This window comes from Elephas maximus, chromosome 25 (genome assembly GCF_024166365.1).
Source record: "Elephas maximus indicus isolate mEleMax1 chromosome 25, mEleMax1 primary haplotype, whole genome shotgun sequence".
In the NCBI taxonomy this organism is placed as follows: Eukaryota; Metazoa; Chordata; class Mammalia; order Proboscidea; family Elephantidae; genus Elephas; species Elephas maximus.
In genome coordinates this window covers 61231874-61255220 of record NC_064843.1, presented here as the reverse complement: position 1 = coordinate 61255220, position 23347 = coordinate 61231874, and the positions used below count along the sequence as shown (strand labels likewise).

Below are 23347 nucleotides of genomic sequence, written 5' to 3'. Positions count from 1 at the left end.
AAAACTGTCTTTCTAACAAATGGTGCCGCCAAAACTGGATCTATCTGCAAAAAAATGAAACAGGACCCATAACTCACACCATGTACAAAAACTAATTCAAAATGGATCCAAGACCTAAATATAAAACCAAAAACTATGAAGGTCATAGAAGAAAAAATAGGATTAACGCTAGAGGCATTAACAGGATACAAACCATAACTAACAACACACAAACTCCAGAAGATAATAAACTAGATAACTGGGATCTTCTAAAACTTAAACACTTATGCTCATCAAAAGACTTCACCAAAAGAGTAAAACGAGCACCTACAGACTGGGAAAAACTTTGGCTGTGACAAAACTGACAAAGGTCTAATCTCTAAAATCTACTGGAAAATCCAACACCTCTACAACAAAAAGACAATCCAATTAAAAAATAAACCAAAGGAAAACCAAACCCACTGCTGCTGAGTTGATTCTGACTCATAGTGACCCTATAGGACAGAATTGAACTGCCTCATAGAGTTTCCAAGGAGTGCTTGGTGGATTCAAACTGCCAACCTTTTGGTTAGCAGCAGTCGCACTTAACCACTACACCAATGGGGTTTCCTAATTAAAAAACATGCAAAGGAAATGAACAACACTTCACCTAAGAAGACATTCAAACGGTTAACAGACACATGAGGAAATGCTCACCATCACTATCCATTAGAGAAATTCAAATCAAAACCACAATGAGATACCATCTCACCCTGACAGTACTGGTATGAATCAAAAAAACAGGAAATAACAAATGTTGGAGAGGCTGTGGGGAGACTGGAACTCTTATGCATTGTTGGTGGGAATGCAAAATGCTACAACCATTTTGGAAAACTATATGGCACTTCCCTAGAAAGCTAGAAAAAAAAAAAAAAAAGAAATAGAAGTACCATATAATTCAGCAATCCCACTCCTAGGGATATATCCTAGAGATATAAAAGCCGGCACACAAATAGACATGTGTATACCCATGTTCACCGCAGCATTGTGCACAATAGCAAAAAGATGAAAACAACCTAGATGCCTATCAACAGATGAATGGATAAACAAGCTATGGTACATACACACAATGGAGTACTACAAAACGATAAAGAACAATGATGAATCTGTGAAGCATCTCACAACATGGATGAATCTGGGGACTCGATGGCACTGGGTTTTTATGTTGAGTGAAATAAGTCAATCACAAAAGGACAAATAGTGTATGAGACCACTACTATAAAAACTCATGAAAAGGTTTACACATGTAAAGAAACAATCTTTGAGGGTTACTAGAGAGGGGAGGGGTGGGGATGGAAAAACACTAAATAGACAATAACTGTTAGCTTTGGTGAAGGGTAAGACCATCCACAATACTGGAGAAGCCAGCACAAAGTCACGGAAGCTCCATAGATACATCCAAACTCCCTGAGGGACCGAACTGCTGGGCTGAGGGCTGTGGGGAACATGGTCTTGGGGAACACCTAGCTTAATTGGCATAACATAGTTTATAAAGAAAATGTTCTGCATTCTACTTTAGTGAGTGGTGTCTGGGGTCTTAAAAGCCTGTGAGCGGCCATCTAAGATACTCCACTGGTCTCACTCCTTAGGGAGCAAGGAATAATAAAGAAAACTAAACATACAAGGGAAAGACTAGTCCAAAGGACTAAAAGATCACATCCACCATGGCTTCCACCAGACTGAATCCAGCATGACTAGTTGGTGCCCAGCTACCACCACCAACTGCTCTGACAGGGATCACAATAGATGGTCCTGGACAGAATTGGAGAAAAATGTAGAACAAAATTCTAACTCACAAAAAAAGACCAGACTTAGTGGCCTGACAGAGACTGGCGGATGCCCTTGGACACCATTTTAGCTCAGTAATGAAGTCACTCCTGAGGTTCACTGTTCAGCCAAAGATCAGATAGGCCCAGAAAACAAAATGAGACTAAAGGGGCACACCAGCCCAGAGGCAAGGAGGAGAAGGCAGGAGGGGAACAGGAAAGCTGATAATAAGGAAACTGTGGTCGAGAAGAAAGAGTGTTGACGTGTCATGGGGATAGTAACTATGTCACAACACAATATGTGTGTTAACTGTTTAATGAGAAGCTAGTTTGTTCTGTAAACCTTCATCTAAAGTACAATTAAAAAAAAAGAAAAGAAAAAGAAATGGGTCCTGGACCCAGCTGGATGGAGGAGTTTTAAGGCCAGAAGCAGAAGTTGCTGTGTAAAGAGACATGTTTTGGTGTTCTGGTCACACACAGGCTGACGAAGTTAACCTGGAAGGAAGCCCATTCTCCCCACTCCTGCCCCTCTCCCTCGGTGAGGCCTTCTGAAGAGGAGGACAAACTGTAGGTCCTTGTTCCTGAGGACACAGGGACACACCCTGAGCCCTGCGGGACCATGTGAGGACCCAGGGCCCAGTCAGTGTGGGCAGCGGCATCCCTGGGAACCTGTTAGTGGTCAGAGGTCGGCAGAGATGGAGTGATGCTTGGATGCCTGGCTCATCTGCCAAGTCCTGCTTCACCTATAATGTGGCTGATTTGAGGCTCCTTTGGTGTGGGTTTACCCCCTCTTTGTGAAGGTCAGAGTGGCAACAGGGCAAGCACAGCGCTCTGTCCACATCTTGTCGACAGCAGGAGGGGGCAGGACTCCTGCTGAGGTTGGACAGAGACAAGAAGGTACCAAAGGCCTCCAAGGAGCTGTGGTTGAAGCTTCTTCCGCTTTCAGGGGTCAACCAGGGCAGGAAGGTAAACATGGTCTCACTTGAGTATGTAGATAGTGTGTATGACTTTTCAAGAAAGTATGAACTTCCTAAGTTTGCTTTATGCTGAGCAGCTTTCTCTGCCTGTGCCTCTTGGAATCTGGGAGAAGATGGGGAGGAAGGCAGGGAAGGCATGGACTTCTGTGCTGAACTGAATTTTGATCATACCAACACCAAAAAAACCAAATCTGTTGCTGTCACGTTGACTCCAACTCATAGCGGCTCTACAGGACATGGTAGAACTGCACCATAGGGTTTTCAAGGAGCGGCTGGTGGATTTGAACTGCTGACCTTTGGTTAGCAGTGGAGCCACCAGGGTAGTAAGACTTCAATTTGTCTATTATAAGGTTGTGGGCCCCTGCTTCCTCCTGCACCCGCTGGGCTCCCCAACCTTAGTGCCAGTGAGGCGCTTCCTGCGCCAGATGTCTAAGGCCCTTAGCACCATGGAAACGCTACAACGTCGCAGGTCATCCCCAGCCTCCCACAGCACCCAGGTGTGGGTCAGGGATTCTGCTACCTGGATGCTTTCCATGACATCATGGGAGACAGATTTCTGGCGCTCCTCGATGGTTTTCTGGGAACCCTGGCTGCTACTCCTCATCTCAGTATCTTTGAGAGAAAAAATGGAAAATAAGGACAGGAAGTGGATGGTAAGTACCTGCGCAAGGACAGGACACTGGAGACGGCATGAGAAAGTGCTTTTAAACTGCAGCGTAAGTCCCCATTCCAGTGCAGAGACGGGCTGGGCAGGGCTTTGCAGCCACCCCAATCTGACCCCGACAGGGGACGCTGAACACATTTGGAGGCCTCCAGGCTTATAGCAGAGATAAAGCTATCCTGCATCCTAGGGGAGTGTCAGGTAACATGGGGTGGGTAGCTCACCTGGGCCCGGCACCCAGAAAGTCCTCGCAGTGATTGTGCAACGCGGGCCATTTCATAGAAGCCCTTTGAAGTTTACAAACAACCGATCATAAACTTCCTGGGCAGACTTCGAAAAGATTTTAAGCCAAAGCGTGGAAAAAAGACCACAGCTATGTCAGTGCTACCCAAATGCACAAGTGCACATTTGCACAAGGGCCGTTTCCTCTTTGTTTGAAAATACTCCAAACATGTGGTTGACCGCAGCCACTATTTTTATTGTTCTGTTTTCTAAGCAAGAAGAACTGGAGCTGCGCATTACTGTTGTACGGTAACATATTCTGAAAAGTCAATGACCAGGGTCGTCTTTGAGTGTTTTAACCTGCACTAAAAATTACAGCAGAACAAAAACATTTCTCATGTTGCTTAGAAAGCCTCCTTTCCCCCCTCTTCTTTCTTCTGTTTTTCTTTCATTTTATTTCTTGATTTTTGTGAAACATTCCATGCCTACAGATGGTGGTTTGGGAGACAACGTCCCTCGCTGCAGGAAGGCCTGTGCCTTCTTCTTTCTGGCTCACCCAATGCCTGCTCTGCTCTGAGGGGGTTTCTGAGCTGTGATATCTGCTCTCGGCCTTTGGGCCTCAGCTCCAAGCAGCCCTAAGATGCCCTGCCTAGCAGCTGCCCCTCCTTCACATGCTCCCAGAAATGCCGGAGGGGCTAGGGGCGGCTCAAGGCTCCCGAGCCACCGCTGCCAGCATGGCATGCTGCTCTGCTTCCCACTTTAATCACCTCATTGCCAGGGCAGTGGGCATCCTCTCTTCCTCCTCCTCTCCCTCTGGGGCCCTAGTGCCAGCCCTGGCAGCAATCCCTGCAGGCACCTCTCAGCCCCAAGTCATCAGGTTACTAGAGCCTTAGTCCTGCTTCTGGCAAAGACATAGGAGGTGAAATAGAACGAAACTGCAGGAGAAAAATTAGATGCCCAGGGAGGTGTGAAGGGCCTAGATGGAGAGGTGCAGAATGTTGAAGGTACAGTGAGAATCACGGTCAGCATAGCAGGCATCTCTTTTGGCAGGAAGAGGGAGTCTCAGGAGAAGAGAGGACATAGGACTTAGAATCCCTTTCCTGAAGAGAGATGCTTTGGGGAAATAAAATGTATGGAATCTCTAGCTCCTCAATACGTCCTCCAAACCCAAAACCAAACCCAGTGCCGTCGAGTTGATTCCGACTCATAGCGACCCTATAGGACAGAATAGAACTGCCCCATAGAGTTTCCAAGGAGCGCCTGGCAGATTCGAACTGCCGACCCACGGTTAGCAGCCGTAGCACTTAACCACTACGCCACCAGGGTTTCCCAATACGTCCTACACCTGTAAAAATGCCAAGGTGATCTACACAGGACTTCCAATGCCCTCAGTCTGACAAAAGCAGCATGCTTTGTGGATGGGCTTACTTGGTTATGGAGTCCTTCAGGTGGTCTACACAGGACTTCCAGTGCCCTCAGGCTGACAAGAGCAGCATGCTTTGTGGATGGGCTTACTTTGTTAAGCAGTCCTTCAGGTGGTCTACACGGGGCTTCTGGTGCCCTCGGGCTGACAAGAGCAGCATGCTTTGTGGATGAGCTTACTTGGTTATGGAGTCCTTCAGGGGGTCTACATGGGGCTTCCAGAGCCCTCTGGCTGACAAGAGCAGCATGCTTTGTGGATGGGCTTACTTGGTTATGCAGTCCTTCAGGGGGTCTACACGGGGCTTCCAGAGCCCTCAGGCTGACAAGAGCAGCATGCTTTGTGGATGAGCTTACTTGGTTATGGAGTCCTTCAGGGGGTCTACATGGGGCTTCCAGAGCCCTCTGGCTGACAAGAGCAGCATGCTTTGTGGATGGGCTTACTTGGTTATGCAGTCCTTCAGGGGGTCTACACGGGGCTTCCAGAGCCCTCAGGCTGACAAGAGCAGCATGCTTTGTGGATGAGCTTACTTTGTTATGCAGTCCTTCAGGGGTCTACACGGGGCTTCCAGAGCCCTCAGGCTGACAAGAGCAGCATGCTTTGTGGATGGGCTTACTTGGTTATGCAGTCCTTCAGGGGGTCTACATGGGGCTTCTGGTGCCCTCGGGCTGACAAGACCAGCATGCTTTGTGGATGGGCTTACTTTGTTATGCAGTCCTTCAGGTGGTCTACATGGGGCTTCTGGTGCCCTCAGGCTGACAAGACCAGCATGCTTTGTGGATGGGCTTACTTTGTTATGGAGTCTTGGGTGGTGCAAATGGTTAACACTTGGCTGCTAACAGAAAGGAGGTTTCAGCCCACCCAGAGGTGCTTCAGAAGAAAGGCCTGGCAGCCTACTTGCGAAAAATCAGCGATTGAAAATCCGATGGAGCCCAGTTCTACTCTGACACACATGGGACAGCCATGAGTCGGACACGGAGCCCAGTTCTACTCTGACACACATGGGACAGCCATGAGTCGGACATGGAGCCCAGTTCTACTCTGACACACATGGGACAGCCATGAGTCGGACATGGAGCGAGCCCAGTTCTACTCTGACACACATGGGACAGCCATGAGTCGGACACGGAGCCCAGTTCTACTCTGACACACATGGGACAGCCATGAGTCGGACACGGAGCCCAGTTCTACTCTGACACACATGGGACATCCATGAGTAGGAACTGACTCAGCGAGAACTGGTTTGGTTTTTGGTTTTACTTTGTTATTGAGATATAACATATATGCAGTAACATGTACAGCTCATTGACTTTCTACATGTGTCTCTACCTATGTAACAACCACCCTGATGAATATTCAAAACATTTCCAGCACCAGGAAGGCCCAGTCAATATCCCCCCCAAAGGTAGTCACTATCTGACTTCCGTCTTCATAGATTAGTTACGCTCAGCAGCAAAGTTTTTTTATTGTGATAAGTATATACACAACAAAACACTTGACATTTCAACAATCTTCACACATACAACCCAGTGACATAAATTATGTTCATCATGTCGTTCAGCCATCAACTTCATCTGTCCCTGAATTACACCATCACCCTTAACAGAAGCTCACTGTCCCCTATCACCCATTCCGGTAACTACCAGCAGAAAACTTTTGAGTGAAAAAAAGACCAACAACCCAATAAAAAAAAAAAAGGGCAAAGGGCTTAAACTTACAGTTCACTGAAGAGGATATTCAAGTGGCCAATAAGCACATGAAAAGATGCTCAACATCATTAGCCATTAGGGAGATGCAAATCCAAACCACCATGAGATATCACCTCACCCCCATTAGAATGGCAATGATCAAAAAACAGAAAACAACAGGTGTTAGCGAGGTTGTGGAGGAACTGGAACCCTCATCCGCTGCTGATGAGAATGTAAAATGGTGCAGCCACTGTGGAAAACAGTTTAGCGGTTCCTCAAAGTTAAACTCAGAACCACCGTACGACCCATTAATCCCAATCCTAGGTATATACCCAAAAGAAGTGCTTTTCTTTGTTCAGAAGCAGACACCTGTACACCAATGTTCATTGCAGCACTTTTCACAATAGCCAAAAGGTGGAAACAATCTCAGTGTCCATCAACAGACGAATGGATAAGAAAAATGTGGTGTATAAATACAAAGGAATACTACTCAGTCACGAGAAATGAAGTCCCGATGCGTGCCACACCACGGGTGAACCTTAAAAACATCCTGCTGAGCGAAACGAGTCAACGCAAAAAGACAAATGCTGTATGCTCTCACTTGTATGAAATAAGCAAACATATAGAAGTCAGAAATTATTTGTGATTACTGGGGTGGGAAGGAGGGGAAGGAGGCGTTTTTGCTAAGGGGGCACCGAGTTTACGTGAATGGTGGTAGAATAATCTGGAAAAGGACAGTGACGATGGTTGCACAGTAGGAACAATGTAATCAGTGTCACTGAAGTTTACATGAAGAAACTGTTGAGATGGCGTCATGGATTGACCTGTGCCCCCCAAAATATCTGTCAACTTGGCTGGGTCATGATTCCCAGTATTGTATGATTGTCTAGCATTTTGTCACCTGATGCAATCTCCCTATGCGTTATAAATCCCACCACTATGATTTTAATGAGATGGATTAGAGGCGGTGATATTGATGAGATCTACAAGACTAGATAGTGTCTTAAGCCAATCTCTTTTGAGATAGAAAAGAGAGAAGAGGCAGAGAGACATGGCGACCTCATACCACCAAGAAAGCAGCATCAGGAGCAGAGCATGTCCTTTGGACCTGAGGTTCCTGCACTGAGATGCTCCCAGACCAAGGGAAGGCTGATGATGAAGACCTTCCTCCAGAGCCGGCAGAGAGAGAAGGCCTTCCCTTGGAGATGGCGCCCTGAATTCGGACTTCAAGCTTACTGGACTGTGAGAGAATAAACTTCTCTTTGTTAAAGCCATCCACTTGTGGTATTGCTGTTATAGCAGCACTAGATGACCAAGACAGATGGTGTATGTTTTATTGTGCGTATTTTCATCACAATTAAAAAAAAAACTTGTGTCAGTAACTCCCTATTTTAAGTTGCACTAAAAAAAAAAGATGGTCCTTTTCTATTTTGAGTTTTAAATTTAATGAACTACAGAAAACATAACTATAGGAAACTAGGCCTTCATTGAGTATGTATTTCCTTCATTATTAGCATAAATTTACTAAAAAGGTGAAAATCTTAAAGAATGGATTAAATTTGCAATGAACTAATAATCCTGGTGACTTAACTGTTTGCCGGTCTTGTGTTCACAAGACAATTACCAACTACAACGACTAATTGTCTTGGCTAAACTGCCAAGGGGTGTGGTGGCTTATTATTAAGCAGCTGCCACACTCATCCCCAGAGATGGCTGCATTTCAGAACTGGGCGAGCTGATGCTGTGTCTCTCTTTCCAGTGTTCCAGGGGTTTTGTGAGGTTTAATTAGTTAATGTTCATAGTGTGCCCTGAGATCCTCAAATGTGAGGTGCTATTCCAGGGAAAAGTCAAGGCAATGGTATTAGGTAACACACAACTAAACACACATCCAAGGCGGTAAGATTTAATTGTTATTTTATCGCTTACGACAACTAAGTAGCTTGGAAGTCATGGACTAGTAGTTTATTCCAGTGGGAGTGGAGGCACAATTTTCCAGGACTTTCTCTCTGAGTAAGGCTGCTTCTCTAAGGTAGTTTTACCACGAAGCTGATAAAGCTGGAGATTCTGGCCCCCCTCCCCCCGCCCAGTACAGGCCCCTTCCAGGGTGTGGTATCTAATACTGCATTCGTAATTTTGTATCATTTTTCTCAAAGAGGGCTCCTAAACTGTATAGACTTTAGGTCATAGAAGACCTGGATCTGCCCTGCTATTTATCTAGGATAATAGGAATAATACACAGGAAAAGAAAAAGTTGCATATTTTGAAGTTTTTAGAAATAAACCATAGTACACAATCACGTGTCAAAGAAGAAAGTCCTGAACTCTGTTAGGAGAGAAAGAAAGGGTTTTACTGAGGAATAATACAGCCCAAGCTGGGCAGCGCTATGTAAAAACAGGAAGCACTCTGCAGTTCAAGCTCAGGGTAAGGTGGGGCTGAATGATTGATTATAGAGAAGCTTCAGCTTGAAGTCCTTTGAAGTGTAAAGACAGGCCACTTGGCTCGGAGGGAGCGAGTTACCACCTAGCTGAGTGGTGACACCGGGTTTGGTTATACACGATTGCAGCCAGGAACACATTTTTCCTGGCAACAGACTTCTTACATCCTGACCTTGTGCTTCCTGGGAGTGCACATTAGCCCTGTCATTCTGACACGAGCGTCCCCAACATGAAACTCTTCTCTTTACACATGTAGTTTGCATTTCTTTTAAATATCAAAAATCCTGGCAAGATTTTTCTGTGTAACTAAATGAACTGATTTTAAAAGAGTAAATATGGAGGAATGTCAACAAAATTTTGAGAAAGAACAAAGAGGGGCCAATTTTCCTACTGAATATTGAGAACTATAAAGCTACAGTTATTAAAACAGTAGGTTACTGGGGTAGGAATAGAACAAAACAGAGTTCAGAAACAGAGCCAGATGCTTATGAAATGTTGTTTTGTGCGAAAGGTAGCATTTCAAATTGGTAAAAAACTATACAATTAGTTTCTCAAACTAACCACATGAGAAAAAATAAATTTGGGCTCCTAATGTGCTTAGCTGCTAACAGAAATGTTCGAGGTTCAAGTCTACCCAGACGCGTCTTAAAAGAAGAAATGCCTAGCAATCTCCTTCGGAAAAATCAGCTGTTGAAAATCGTGTGGGGCACAGCTCTACTCTGACGTGGGATTGACTCAGCAGCAACGGGTTACCGGTTAGTTCATACCCTGCACGAAAACTGATTGCACATAGATTCACAACCTCAAGTTAAAAAAAAAAACTTTAGAAGAAAATATAGGAGAATATCTCTGTGCTCTTGGGGACGGGAAATCCTTCCTAAAAAATGCAAAAAAAAAAAAAAAAACCAGTAGTCATAAAAGAAAAATACTGACATATTTGACTATATCAAATTTTAAAAGGTCTGTCCTTTTTTAGGCACATAAAAAAGGTTAACAAATAAGAAGCTATGTGGACAAAATATTTGCAAGACATATAATAGACAGATGATGGAACACCAGAAAAAGAAAAACATGCACTAGGCAAAGGACGGGAAATGTGAGTGACTAATCAACCTATGAAAAGTGTTCAACCTCAACAGTATTCAGAGAAATAAAATTAAAGCAACATCTCCTTTCACGCCTATCATAATGGTAAAAAGTTAAAAACTCTGACAACACTAAGCATTGGGGAACAGGAAAGGCTAAGGTGGACGGTCACCCATATGGCCATGTTTGATGGCAATTTGAGTATTCCATGCCCAGCAAGTACAATTCTGGGACTATAACCAGAAAAAAAGTCTTCTAAGGGGCCCAAAGAGATGTGTACGAAGATGCTTATTGCAGCTTTGTTTTCAATAACAAAATAATGGAAACAACCTAAATGGCCATCCAGGAACAAATAAAATGCTGTGCATTACATATAATGGAATACTCTACAGAAGGTAAAAGTCACACCTTAGACCTACATGTATCAGCATGATTGTATTTCAAAGCGAGTGAAGAAGCAAAGATTTTAAAACATTGCATACCCATATGACATCATTTATGTAAAACACTGCCACAGAAAGTAGTGTTTTTTTTTTTTTCTGTGAGCGCATATAAAAGCATAAAAAAGAGACCTGAAAGGATATATACCAAATGGGAAACAATGGCTATTTCTGGGGAGGAAAAGAAGCAAGCAGGATTAGAAGTTGATGAAAGGGGAAGTCAATTTTCACTGCATTATCCTAGTATTTTTAAAAGAGGATCATTTCATCTACTATTTATGCAATTAAAATTCAAAAAGATTTTAATTATAAAAGGAAGTTTCTATCTTCAAAATATTACAAACTAGTCATTTTTGTTTAGTTTTTTAATATTAGATGATTTCAGCAAAGACTGACAAATCAATTTAAGTTATTCAGTTTTACGAAGAGGAAAGATTAAAGGTTCAAGTTCAATCATTCATTTAACTACAGTTCAAGTTAAATCATTCATTCAACAACAGGACAACAATGAGTTGAAGGCCTTCTGTTAGGCACCCAGGAGTGATAGTGAATAAGACGCAGTCCTCATACCCTAAGATGTCCCTGAGTGACCTGGGTGTGTGCACACTCACACACTCCTAACTATCTTACAGTGGGAGGGACGTCAGAGCAGAGGTATGAAAAAGGTACACTGGGAGTTCATTTATTTGTTCATTCATTCATTTAACAAATATTTACTACACGCCTGCCATGTGTCAGACAACGTTCTAGCTGAGGTACTAAGGATTCAGTAGTGAACAACACAGAAGAGGGGCATGTGAGGCCAAAGCAAGAGACCAATGATAAGCAAGTAAGTTAGTAAGTGAATGAGAAAACATTAAGTTATGATAAACAAAAACCAAGCCCTCAACTCTACCAGTGTAGCACTAAAGCACCATAAAAAAAAAAAGAAAGAAAAACGCAAACTCATTGTGGTTGAGTCAATTCCAATTCACAGCAACCCTACAGGACAGAGTAGAACTGCCCCACAGGGTTTCCAAGGAGTGTTTGGTAGATTCAAACTGTTCACCTTTTGGTTAGCAGCTGAGCTGTAACTACGGCTCCTAAGTTTTGATTAAAAAAAAAAAAAAAGTTTTGATAGATGATGTAAAAATGGTCTGGGGGTGGCATCTGACCTCCTCTGACTTCACAAGGGGGAAATCAAGATCAACAGCCCAAGGCCAATGGCTATGAGGCAGAGAGGTCAGACACGCCTCCTGTCTCCACCATCTTTACCAATTCTGATACCAACTGTCCCTCCCATGGCACTCTTTACTTCTTTGTTGGGTCTGATAATTCATTGCAATGGGCCACACAGAACTCACAGACAATACTCAGGATTATGGAGTTTATTAGGGAAGTAACAGAGGGACACTCAGGTTACAGTTCTTCCATCAGGACAGCCTCTTCCTAGCTCTGCCCACAGGCACGCCTCTCTCTGGCCCCTTGGCCTCTGCCCTGCTTGGGCAAGTGTTACAAAGCTCTTTTAGCTCTGCCGGTAAGTGGCCAGAGGCACCTGACTCAGCCAGTAAGCCTCAGCCCAAAGGCACTCAGTTCCAGCTCCATGGATCAGAAAACCTAGCTCCACCAAGTACCTGTGGGCACCCTACTCTGCCAGCAAGCCTCTGACCAAAGGCACTCAGCTTTCCCACTCCATGGGCTGGGAAGCCCACCACACTGTCTCCTGCTGGTCTCTCCTGCCACTGTTTCTCTGCCACCACTTCTTGCCATCTTCAGTGTTACAGTTCTCTCTCTCTCCTGGTGCCAGGAGTTTTTCAGTGTAGGGATCCCAGGTCCAAAGGACAAGCTCCACTCTTGGCTCTTCTTTTTTAGTGATGGTGAGATCCTCTTCCAATTGCTTCTGGGATGGCTCATTGTAAGCCTAGCAGGATGACAAAACTGACCAATCCCCTTGTTAGAGTTCCATATACCCTATTAGCATGGTCCCACTCAATCATCTGGTGGAAGTTATGAGATCACGGCAAGAAAGGCCACACAAGAGTGATTCCTCACACCACAGATGATGTGTTAGCTATCTAGTGCTGCTATAAGAGAAGTACTACAGGTAGGTGGCTTTAACAAATAGAAATTTATTTTCTCACAATTTAGGAGGCTAGAAGTCTGAATTCGGGGCACTGGCTCTAGGGGAAGGCTTTCTCTCTCTGCTGACTCTGGGGGAAGGTACCTGTCTCTTTTAAGCTTCTGTTCCTTGGCCCCTTGGTGATCTTCATGTGGCATGGCATCTATCTTCCCCCATCTTTGCCTGCTTCTCTGTGCCTAATCTCCTGTTTTTGCATCCCAAAGGTGATTGGCTTAAAACACATCCTACACTGATATGGCCTCTCATTATAGCAAAGAAAAGTCATTTTCAAACGGGATTATAACCACAGGTAGGGGTTAGGATTTACAATACATATTTTAGGAGGACACAATTCAATCCATAACAAATGGCATGTAGAAAATAAGACCTGGGAGCTGTTTTAGATTGGGTAGTCCTCCCTGACTTTTAACTCAGACCTGACAGTAAGAAGGAAGTAGCCCTGAGACAATAAAGGGGACACATATTCTAGGCAGAGGAAAAACCTAGTGCAAAGGCCTGGCAGCAGAAAGAGTGTTGGGAAGTGGCTGGACACAGAGCTGCTACACATGATTGTACAGACTGTGTGTAGCAGAAGGGTGCAACAACCAAGGGGATGCCCAACTGTGAAATGTGACTGTACAGCTGATAGGATTTCCTGACATATGGGGTATGAAAAAAAAATCAGAAATCAGACCAACGTTTTGGACTGCGCAAACTGAAGAATACATTTTGCCGTGAACAATGACGCACAAGACCACAAAGGGAGCATGCTCACAAGGGAACCAAGAGGGCAGCTTTGGACTTGTTCACTTGGAGATGCATATAAGGCATGTGAAAGGAGAAGTCAGGTGTGCAGTTGGCTGGATGGGACTGGCACTGAAGGGTGTGGTCTGAGCTGGAGATAATATACAGGAGTCTTTAGCAGGTAAATGATATTTAAAGCCATGAGACAGGATGAGATGACCTGGAATTTTTCCTTAGAAAAGCCCAAGAACTAAGCGCTGGGGCACTCTAACACTTGAGGCTGAGGATATGAGAAAGACATAAGAAAAGAGACTGAGAAAGAAAGGCCAGAATAAAAATAGAAAAATATCCTATGAGGGAAGCTAAATGGAGCAAGAATTTCAAGGAAAAGAATGTGTTGCAGAAGGGTCTAATAAGATAAGGCTAACAAGTGACTACTGGGCCTGGCAATGTGGAGGTCATCAGTGACCATGACAAAAGCAATTCTGGTGGCAGCGAGAAGAAAAATGTGATTGGAGTAAAGGGGAAAAAGAATGAAAACAATGAGCACAAATAACTCTTTGAAGGAATTATCCTGAAGAGGGAATAAGTCCTTACTTCTTGACACACTTCCTTCCTTAGTTCACCTCCTGACTTTTGGTTTCTTTGTAGACATATCAGTATTCTGTGGCTGCAGTAACAAATTACTACAAACTTGGGGAATAAAACAGCAGAAATTTATTCTCTCCCAGTCTGAAGGACAAAAGTCCCAAATCAGTATCACTGGTCTGAAGTCAAGGTGTCAGAGGCTCTACTGGAGAATCTGTTCCTTACCTCTTATAGGCTCTGGTGGCTGCCAACAATCCTTGACTTGTGGTCACACCACTCCAGTTTCTGCCTCCCTAGTCACATTGCCTCCTTCTTTTTTGTATGTGTAATCTTTCTCTTGAAAGGACACTTGTGATGGCACTTAGGACCCACTAATATAGGGTTGCTATGAGTCAGAATCGACTTGACACCACTGTGTTTGGTTTTTGGTTTAAGATAGGAATACACAGAGTCACTGTACCAAAAAGAATTGGTCAATGTTCAACCTTTTCAGGAGTCAGTATGTGGTCAACAGCCAGCTGTACTGAAGGAAGAAGTCCAAGCTGCACTGAAGGCATTGGTGAAAAACAACAGAGAACTGCCAGGAGTTCAAGCCAGATTCAGAAAAGGACATGGAATGAAAGATATGATTGCTGATGTCAGGTGGGTCTTGGCTGAAAGCTGAGAATACCAGGAAGATGCTTACCTGTGTTCTATTGACTATGCAAAGACATTAGACTGGGTGGATCATAACAAATTATAGACAGCATTGTGAAGAACGGGAATTCCAGAACACTTAATTGTGCTTATGAAGAACCTGTACACAGACCAAGAGGCATTTGAACGGAACAAGGGGATACCGCATGGCTTAAAGTTAAGAAAGGTGTGAGTCAGGGTTGAATTCTTTTACTACACTTATTCAATCTTTCTGCTGAGCAAATAACCCGAGAAGCTGGACTGTATGAAGGAGAACATGGCATCAGGATTGGACAAAGATTCATTAGCAACCTGTGATATGCGGATGCCACAACCTTCCTTGCTGAAAGTGAAGAGGACTTGAAGCACTTACTGAGGACAATCAAAGACTGTAGCCTTCAGTATGGATTACACCTCAACATAAAGAAAACAAAAATTCTCACAACTGGACCAATAAGAAACATCATGATAAACGGAGAAAGGATCGAAGTTGTCAAGGATTTCATTTCACTTGGATCCACAATCAACGCCCATGGAAGCAGCAGTCAAGAAATCAAATGACGTATTGCACAGGGCAAATATGCTGCAAAAGACCTCTTTAAAGTGTTAAGAAGCAAAGACGTTACCTTGAGAACTAACGTGCGCCTGAGCCAAGCCATGTTATTTTCAATCACCTCATATGCATGCAAAAGCTGGACAATAAATAAGGAAGACCAGAAAAGATGCGTTTGAACTATGGTGTTGGCAAAGAATATTGAATATACCGTGGACTGCCAGAAGAATGAACAGATCTGTCTTGGAAGAAGTACAGCCAGAATGCTCCTTAGTAGTGAGGATGGTGAGACTCTGTCTCACATATTTTGGACGTGCTATCAGGAGGGACCAGTCCCTGGCAAAGGGCATTGTGCTTGATAAAGTAGAAGGTCAGCAAAAGAGAAGACCCTCAAAGAGATGGACTGACACAGTGGCTGCAACAATGGGCTCAAGCATAACAACGGTTGTGAGGATGGCGCAGGACCAGGCAGTGTTTCCTTCTGTTGTGCATAGGAACCAACTCAACAGCACCTAACAACAAGATAATCCAGGATAATCTCCTTATCACAAAATCCTTAACTTAATCACACCTACAAAAACTCTTTTTCCAAGTAAGATAATATTTATAGATTTTGGGGATTAAGTCATTTTGGGGGAAGTTATTTTTCAGCCCACTGAAGTGGACATCTGCTGCTCTGCCCTCCTCTCACACACTGGTGTCTCCTGGGGCTCTGTGCAAGGCTTTCTCTTCCTGCTCCACACACCTTTTCATGAATGGTCTCATCACACCTCTGGCACATTTACCACCTTTACCTTGACAGCCATTAAATCTGTGTGTCTCACTTACACCTCAGTTTTAGTTCCAGTAAGTGCATCTATCTAAATGCTTACTAGGAAAGACAAACTCAACTGGTCAAAATCAAAAATTGTTTGTCACTATTTCACCATCTCCATCAAACACTGTTCACTCTTACTATACAATCTAATGAAATGGTTCCATCATCCACTCCAATACCTGGAGCCACCCTAGGTATTTCCATTCCCATGCATTTCTTTCTCCACGTGCAGTAAATCGTCAAGTTCTATTAATTCTATAAAGTGCCTCCCAGGTTCATCCTCTCCAAACCATCCCATGGTCACTGTCCTGGATCAGTCCCTCCTCACCTCCTTCCTAGGCACTGTAGTAGTTGTTTTTAGGTGCTGTCAAGTCAGCTCTGACCCACAGCAACCCTACATACAACAGAAGGAAACACTGCTGGTCCTGGCCATTCTTACAATTGTTGTTACGCTTGAGCCCATTGTTGCAGCCACTGTGTCAAAATCCTTACTGATGTCCTTGAGGGTCTTCCTCTTTTTCGCTGATCCTTTACTTTACCAAGCATGATGTTCTTCTCCAGGGATTGGTCCTTCCTGATAGCACATCCAAAGTATGTGAGAAGTCTCGCCATCCTTACTTCTAAGGAGCGTTTTGGCTGTACTTCTTCCAAGATAGATTTGTTCTTTCTTTGGGCAGTCCATGGTATACTCAATATTCTTCACCAACACAACTCAAAGGCATTAGTTCTTCTTTGGTCTTCCTTATTCATTGTCCAGCTTTCACATGCATATGAGGCAACTGAAAACACCATGGCGTGGGCCAGGCACATCTTAGTCCTTAAAGAGACATCTTTGCTTTTTTAACACTTTAAAGAGGTCTTTTGCAGCAGATGTGCCCAATGCAATACATCATTTGATTTCTTGACTGCTGCTTCCATGGCTGTTGATTATGGATCCGAATAAAATGAAATCCTCAACAACTTCAAACTTTTCTCTGTTTATCATGATGTTGCTCATTGGTCCAGTTGGGAGGATTTTTGTTTTCTTTATGTTGAGGTACAATCCATACTGAAGGCTGTGGTCTTTGATCTTCATCAGTAAGTGCTTCAAGTCCTCTTCACTTTCAGCAAGCAAGGTTGTGTCACCTGCATAACGCAGGTTGTTAATGAGTCTTCCTCTAATCCTGATGCCCTGTTCTTTTTCATATAGTCCAGCTTCTCAGATTATTTGCTCAGCATACAGATTGAATAGGTATGGTGAAAGGATACAACTCTGACACGCACCTTTCCTGACATTGTGGTGGCCTTCATGAAGTCTTCTTGCCAACTGCATGATCTTTCTGACATAGAAAGGGGATCATATAACCCTTTTTAGTTAAAGATTTCCAATGGTCCATCATCACATATGAGATCGAATCTAAACTCTTTTGCAAGGCATGCAAGCCCCCTGATGCCCTGGCCTCCATCTCTGTCCTGTTTTGTCTCCTGTCACTCCCTCACTCAATGCTCCAGCAACACTGAACTTGTACTTTTCCCTATAAACCACGGTTTCCAGTGCCTCCTTATTTTGCATACTTTGTACCCTCTGCCAGGAAGATTCTTCTGTTTATTCACCCAGAAAGCTCCAATTTGTTTTTGAAGTTTAGACTCAAAAGCTTTCGTTTCTATGAAGTCTATGCTGATGTTCTCAAAATGACTTAGATATAACTTTGCTGTGGTCCCACAACACTTTCATATCCATCAAAATAATTATTGTTATTATAAATTTATCTTGCATGTTTATTTCACCACTGGACTGTACCAGACTAGGCTCCTAAAGTCTAGTATACAGGATGCACTCCGTATTTGCATGAAAGGAGGATAAAGGGCTTTGCTAATATTTTTCAAGGGAACTCCTCCCACCGTGGGCATAGTACAAACTTCAGACCACACAGGATGATAAACTTGAGCTTAACGTGCTAGATATTCCCAAATCACTGTCTGGAGAGAAGACTATAGGATTTAGGAAAACAAGTCCCAACTTCCCATTCTTGTTTCATCACATATCGGGGAGTCCCTGGGTGGTACAAATGGTTAAGCCCTGGACTATTAACCGAAAGGTTGGTGGTTCAAACCCACCCAGAGTCACCTCAGAAGTCAGGCCTGGCAATCTGCTTCTGAAAGGTCACAGCCTTGAAAACGCTATGGAGTAGCTGTACTCTGCACAGAGCAGGTCACCATGAATTGGAATCAACTCAACGGCAACTAACAACAATAACAATACATTGCTAAATTGAAATTTGCATCTTCTTAGGTCAGAAGAAAGAAGGCTGTAACAAAAATCATCGATCTTTTTCTTTTTTTTTTTAATGTGAACATGGGTTATAATGATGGCCCTAACTCTTCACTCTCCTTGTATTTAAGCACTTTGCCATGTAGTGTCCTCTTACTCTCTGAGTCTGGGCTCAGTCATGTGATCTATTTAGGCCAACTGACACGTGTCAGTTCCAAGCCTAGACTTCATGAGGCTTTGTGTGTTTTCCCTTGCTCTCTTGCACTTATGCCATCACCATGACAATGTATTCAAGCTGGCCTGCTATAGGATGAGAGGCACATGAAGCAAGGCCCAGTCCAGCCTAGATCAGCTAGTAGCCAACCAACCCCACTCTGGCTGACTCAGTCCATGGGTTGATCCATGTGAGAAGACCCAGCCAAGACTGGCAGAGCTGCCTAGTTAACCCCAGATGCATAAGCAATACATGCTTATTGTGGTATGCCACTGAAGCTTTGTGGTTGTTTGTTAGCAGCTTTATTATAATAGATTATTTATGCATTTGCAAAATATAATGTTATTGTTAGTGCCATCGAGTTGGTTCTGGCTTATAGAGACCCTATGTATAACAGAATGAAACACTTCCCAGTCCTGTATCATCCTCACAGTCATAACTATGTTTGAGCCCATTGTTGTAGCCACTGTGTCAATTTATTTTGTTTAGGGTCTTTCTCTTTTTTGCTGACCTTCTACTTTACCAAGCATGATTTCCTTCTCCAGGGATTGGTCCTTCCTGATAACATGTCCAAAATATGTAAGATGAAGTCTCAACATTGTCACTTCTAAGGAGCATTCCAGCTGTACTTCTTCTAAGACAGATTTGTTTGTTCTTCTAGCAGTCCGTGGTATATTCAATATTCTTCACCAACACCATAATTCAAATGTATCAATTTCTTTGGTCACCCTTATTCATTGTCAAGGTTTTTCATACATATGAGGTGACTGAAAATATCAAGGCTTGGGTTAGGCAAAATATAATAGAGAGAATAAACCAAACTCTGAAGCTGTTTCTTTGAAAATAGTAAGTAAATTGACATATTGCTGGTGAGATTAAGGGAGAAAAAGGCACACACAAATAATACCAGGAATAAAACATAGAAACACAGGGGATATCTAGAAAGTAAGAAGGTAGATTCAAACCCCAAAACATCAATAATAACCTTAAATGTAAATGAACTAAATACTCAAATTAAAAAACAGTGATTGTCAGACTAGATTAAAAGCAACAATAACCAAATTCTATGTTGTTAATAGGAGGCACATCTAAAATATTAGGAAACAAAAAGAATGGACAAAGGCATGGCATGTAAACATGAATCAAAGGCAACGGGTATCCTGAAGGAGTAGAGAGAACCCCAAAAACATAGCCAGCAGATCAGAAGTGAGAGTGTCATGGGGACTTGGGAGCTTGCAGCTGGTGTCTGAGGTCTTGGGCAGACTTGGCAGCCTGGAGGACCGTGTCCTATACGTTGTAATATCTGACCTGGCTCCAGATGGTCAGCATCAGAGAAGAAAGTGCAGCATTTGCAGCTGAGGTCAGAACAGAAGTACAACAGAGGAGAATAGAATTGATAACACATTGTGTTGATTGTATTGATCTTTACAGTTCAGAGACGTGAGAACTGGGATTTTGATTTCTCCATTCATTAAAGTATTGTAATAAGGCTATGAAAATTAAGATTGTATATTACTGACAAAAGAGAAGGCAAACAGAATACAGAGAATTCCAAAATAAGCCCATGCATATATGGACACTTGATTTATGACAAAGGTGACATTACACTGGGAAAAGAATGACCTTCCCATAAATGGTGCTTGGTCAATTGGATACTCATTTAAAAAAATAAATCCTGATTTCTACCTCACACCATATATGAAAACCAATTCTATGGGGACTGTAGATTTCAGTGTGAGAGGCAGAACAACACTGGGCAGGGGGTTTGAGTAAAGTTGTCTAAGATCCAGTCTTCATTGTCCCGTGTCAAAATTGTCCATGCCCAAGCCTTGCAGGGTATTGTTTAGAATAGAATACATCATTACAGAATGTCTTCCGGTACAGAACTGGCCTAGGAATAGTAATACTAACATCAGATTGCATATAATTCAAAGCTAAACACATTATATGGAGCAAAGATGGTTATTTCATATTGATAAAAGACATTCACAATGACAACTCACTGTCACAAAATCGCATGCACCAAACAGCACAACATTTAATACATAGATCAAAAGTTTTGTAAATGTAAGGAGAAATGGGCAAGACCACAACTGAACTAGGGAATTTAAACTTACTTTCTCAGAATATGAAAGATCAAGTGAAAAATATTAAAGATATAGAAGATTTGAGTATCATTAGTAAGGTGTATTTAATAGTGCTATAAACAGAGAGAACACATTCTTTTCAAAACTCCATGGACATTAACAAAACTGATCCCATACTGGGCTATAAAAAAGATCTCAATTTAAACTAAAAGTAGAAGTTACACAGGTAATATTTTCTAACCACAATGCAAAAAAAATTTTAAAAATTCATAACAAAGAGATACACATATATAACAATCATAAAACTAAAAGAACCAACCGGAAGTCAAACCACTTCCCTACATAACTTTCAGATGAAAGAGGAGATAAAAATCACAACCACAGGTTATTCACAAAACAACAACAATGAGAATGAGAACTTAGTATCAAAGCCTATGGGATATAGAAAAAGCAATGCTGAGCCGAAAATTCATGACTTTAAATGCTTTTACATAAAACAAGAAAAAAAGAACATAAATTAATCAAGCATAGAGTAGGAAGAATAAAACAAATCCAAATAATTTAAGATAAAGGAGGTTATAAGAATAAACGCAGGGTTAGGGTCATGGTTTTATGGGACATTCCAGTTAATTGGCCCAGTAAGGTATTTAGTGCTTCTGTCCTCCCTCCTAATTCAGTACAGGGGGCCTGGGGCCTTAAAAGCTTGCCAGCGGCCATCCAAGGCACAACAATTGGTCTCTATCCGCCTGGAGCAACAGAGGAAGAAGGACAGTCAAGAATAGGAGGAGGATATGGAACGTGTGGCTGATCTGCCATGAGACCAGAAGAACTAGATGGTGCCCAGCTGCCATTACTGAACATTTTGATCAAACATGGCTATAGAAGAATCCTGATCAAAAGAGGGAAATGCAGAACAGATTTTCACATCCTCATGGATTACAGACTGGATGAACTCCCTGAAACTACTGTCCTGAGATAATCTTTAAACCTTAAACCAAAAATATTCCCTGAAGTCTTCTTAAAACCAAACAACAGTTTAGTTTAACTAGTAAAAAATGCCTGCCTTGAGCCTTATGCTCTTTTAAGAACTATCTATATGGGATCAAATTGACAACAGCAACCCGAAAGATTAGGCAGGAACCTCAAGGGGCAGTGAGTTTACGTTAATGTAGGAGGAACAACTCAGAAAAGGAGGGTGAGATTGGCTGCACAACTTGAAGAACGTAATCAGTGTCATTAAACTGTACATGTAGGAATTGTTGAATTGGTGTATATTTTACTATGTATATACTCAACAACAACAAAATAAATATGATTTTAATAAGTCAATTTTCAAAGAAGAGTAAAAGGAGGGCTTAATAAATAAAAAAGAAATAAACCCATAACTTGACCCATAAATCTAAGAGCTAGTGCTTTGAAAAGACCAAAGAGAAAACTCTAATTTAAAAAAGAGCAAAGAGCAAAGGCAACTTTAAGGAGAAGACAGACAGTATAACCACGGCTACAAAGAGATTACATTGCAGGTAGAGCTCTAGACCTGGCGGTGGAACCTGGGTCCAGTGTTGTTGGTGAGCATCCTGGCGACAAAGCAGGAGACCCTACCAGGGGGTGGCAATTTTGGTTAAAAGGAGTACCTGGAACCATTTGCCCATGAGATGGACTGTGGAGCAGCAAATACCAGAGGCCGAAGCCAGATCAGCCACAGAAGAATTGACTGAGTGACCGCGAGCGTCATTTCCCAAGGAGGCTGCAACAGCAGCAGGCATCTGCAGCGGGGTGCTGGATGGGGCTGGATGGGGCTTAGGGATAAAATAGACCCCTAAGCCTTTCTTCCTAGTCCATCTCAGTCTGGAAACTCTGCTGAAACCTGTTCAAAATCACAGCAACACACAAGCCTCCAGTGACAGACAGCTGGTGGCTGCACTTCGGCTGCACTGGCTGGGAATCCAACCCAGGTTACCCACACTGAGGGTGCAATTCTACCAGGGAACCACCACTCATATCACTAACATAGAGGCCAGGAATAAAGATATTATCACAGAATAGATCGCTGCATAGATCTTTGGGATAAACTAAAACAAATTTTAGCTTTATACCTAAAAGAGTCACTTTAATCAAGTGATCAAAGTGACACAACAACAACAGAAATGGGACAGATTGAAATCGCGTGGCACCAGACAGGATGCAAACAACCCAGAGTCACTTCTGTGACAATCCTACCACATGTGCATAACATGAATCTCATCATGAGAAAAACAAACAAACAAAAAAAAACAAACCCACTGCCATCCAGTAAATTCCAACTCATAATGACCCTATAGGACAGAGTAGAACTGCCCCATAGAGTTTCCAAGAAATGGCTGGTAGATTCGAACTGCTGACCTTTTGGTTAGCAAACATAGCACTTAACCACTACACCACCAGGGTTTCCATCATGAGAAAACATCAGCCAAATACAAACTAAAGTACATTCTACAAGAGTATGGGCCAATAATCTTGAACAGGTTCCGAGGTGGCATAAACTGTTTGCACTCAACCGCTAGCATAAAGATTGGCAGTTTGAAGCCACCCAGCTGCACCACAGAAGACAGGCCTGGTGATCTGTTT

General features: G+C 42.9%; 1 protein-coding gene across 3 annotated transcripts in view; it reads right to left on the bottom strand.

The window, feature by feature from the left end:
* The window catches only part of CFAP61 (cilia and flagella associated protein 61), a 419682-nt gene that overhangs the window by 296381 nt on the left and 99954 nt on the right, over positions 1–23347 (bottom strand). For all 3 annotated transcript variants that reach the window (XM_049868785.1, XM_049868786.1, XM_049868787.1), the window contains one exon: positions 3282–3373. In XM_049868785.1, coding sequence (XP_049724742.1) covers positions 3282–3373 — 92 coding nt within the window. The remainder of the gene's footprint in view (positions 1–3281; positions 3374–23347) is intronic.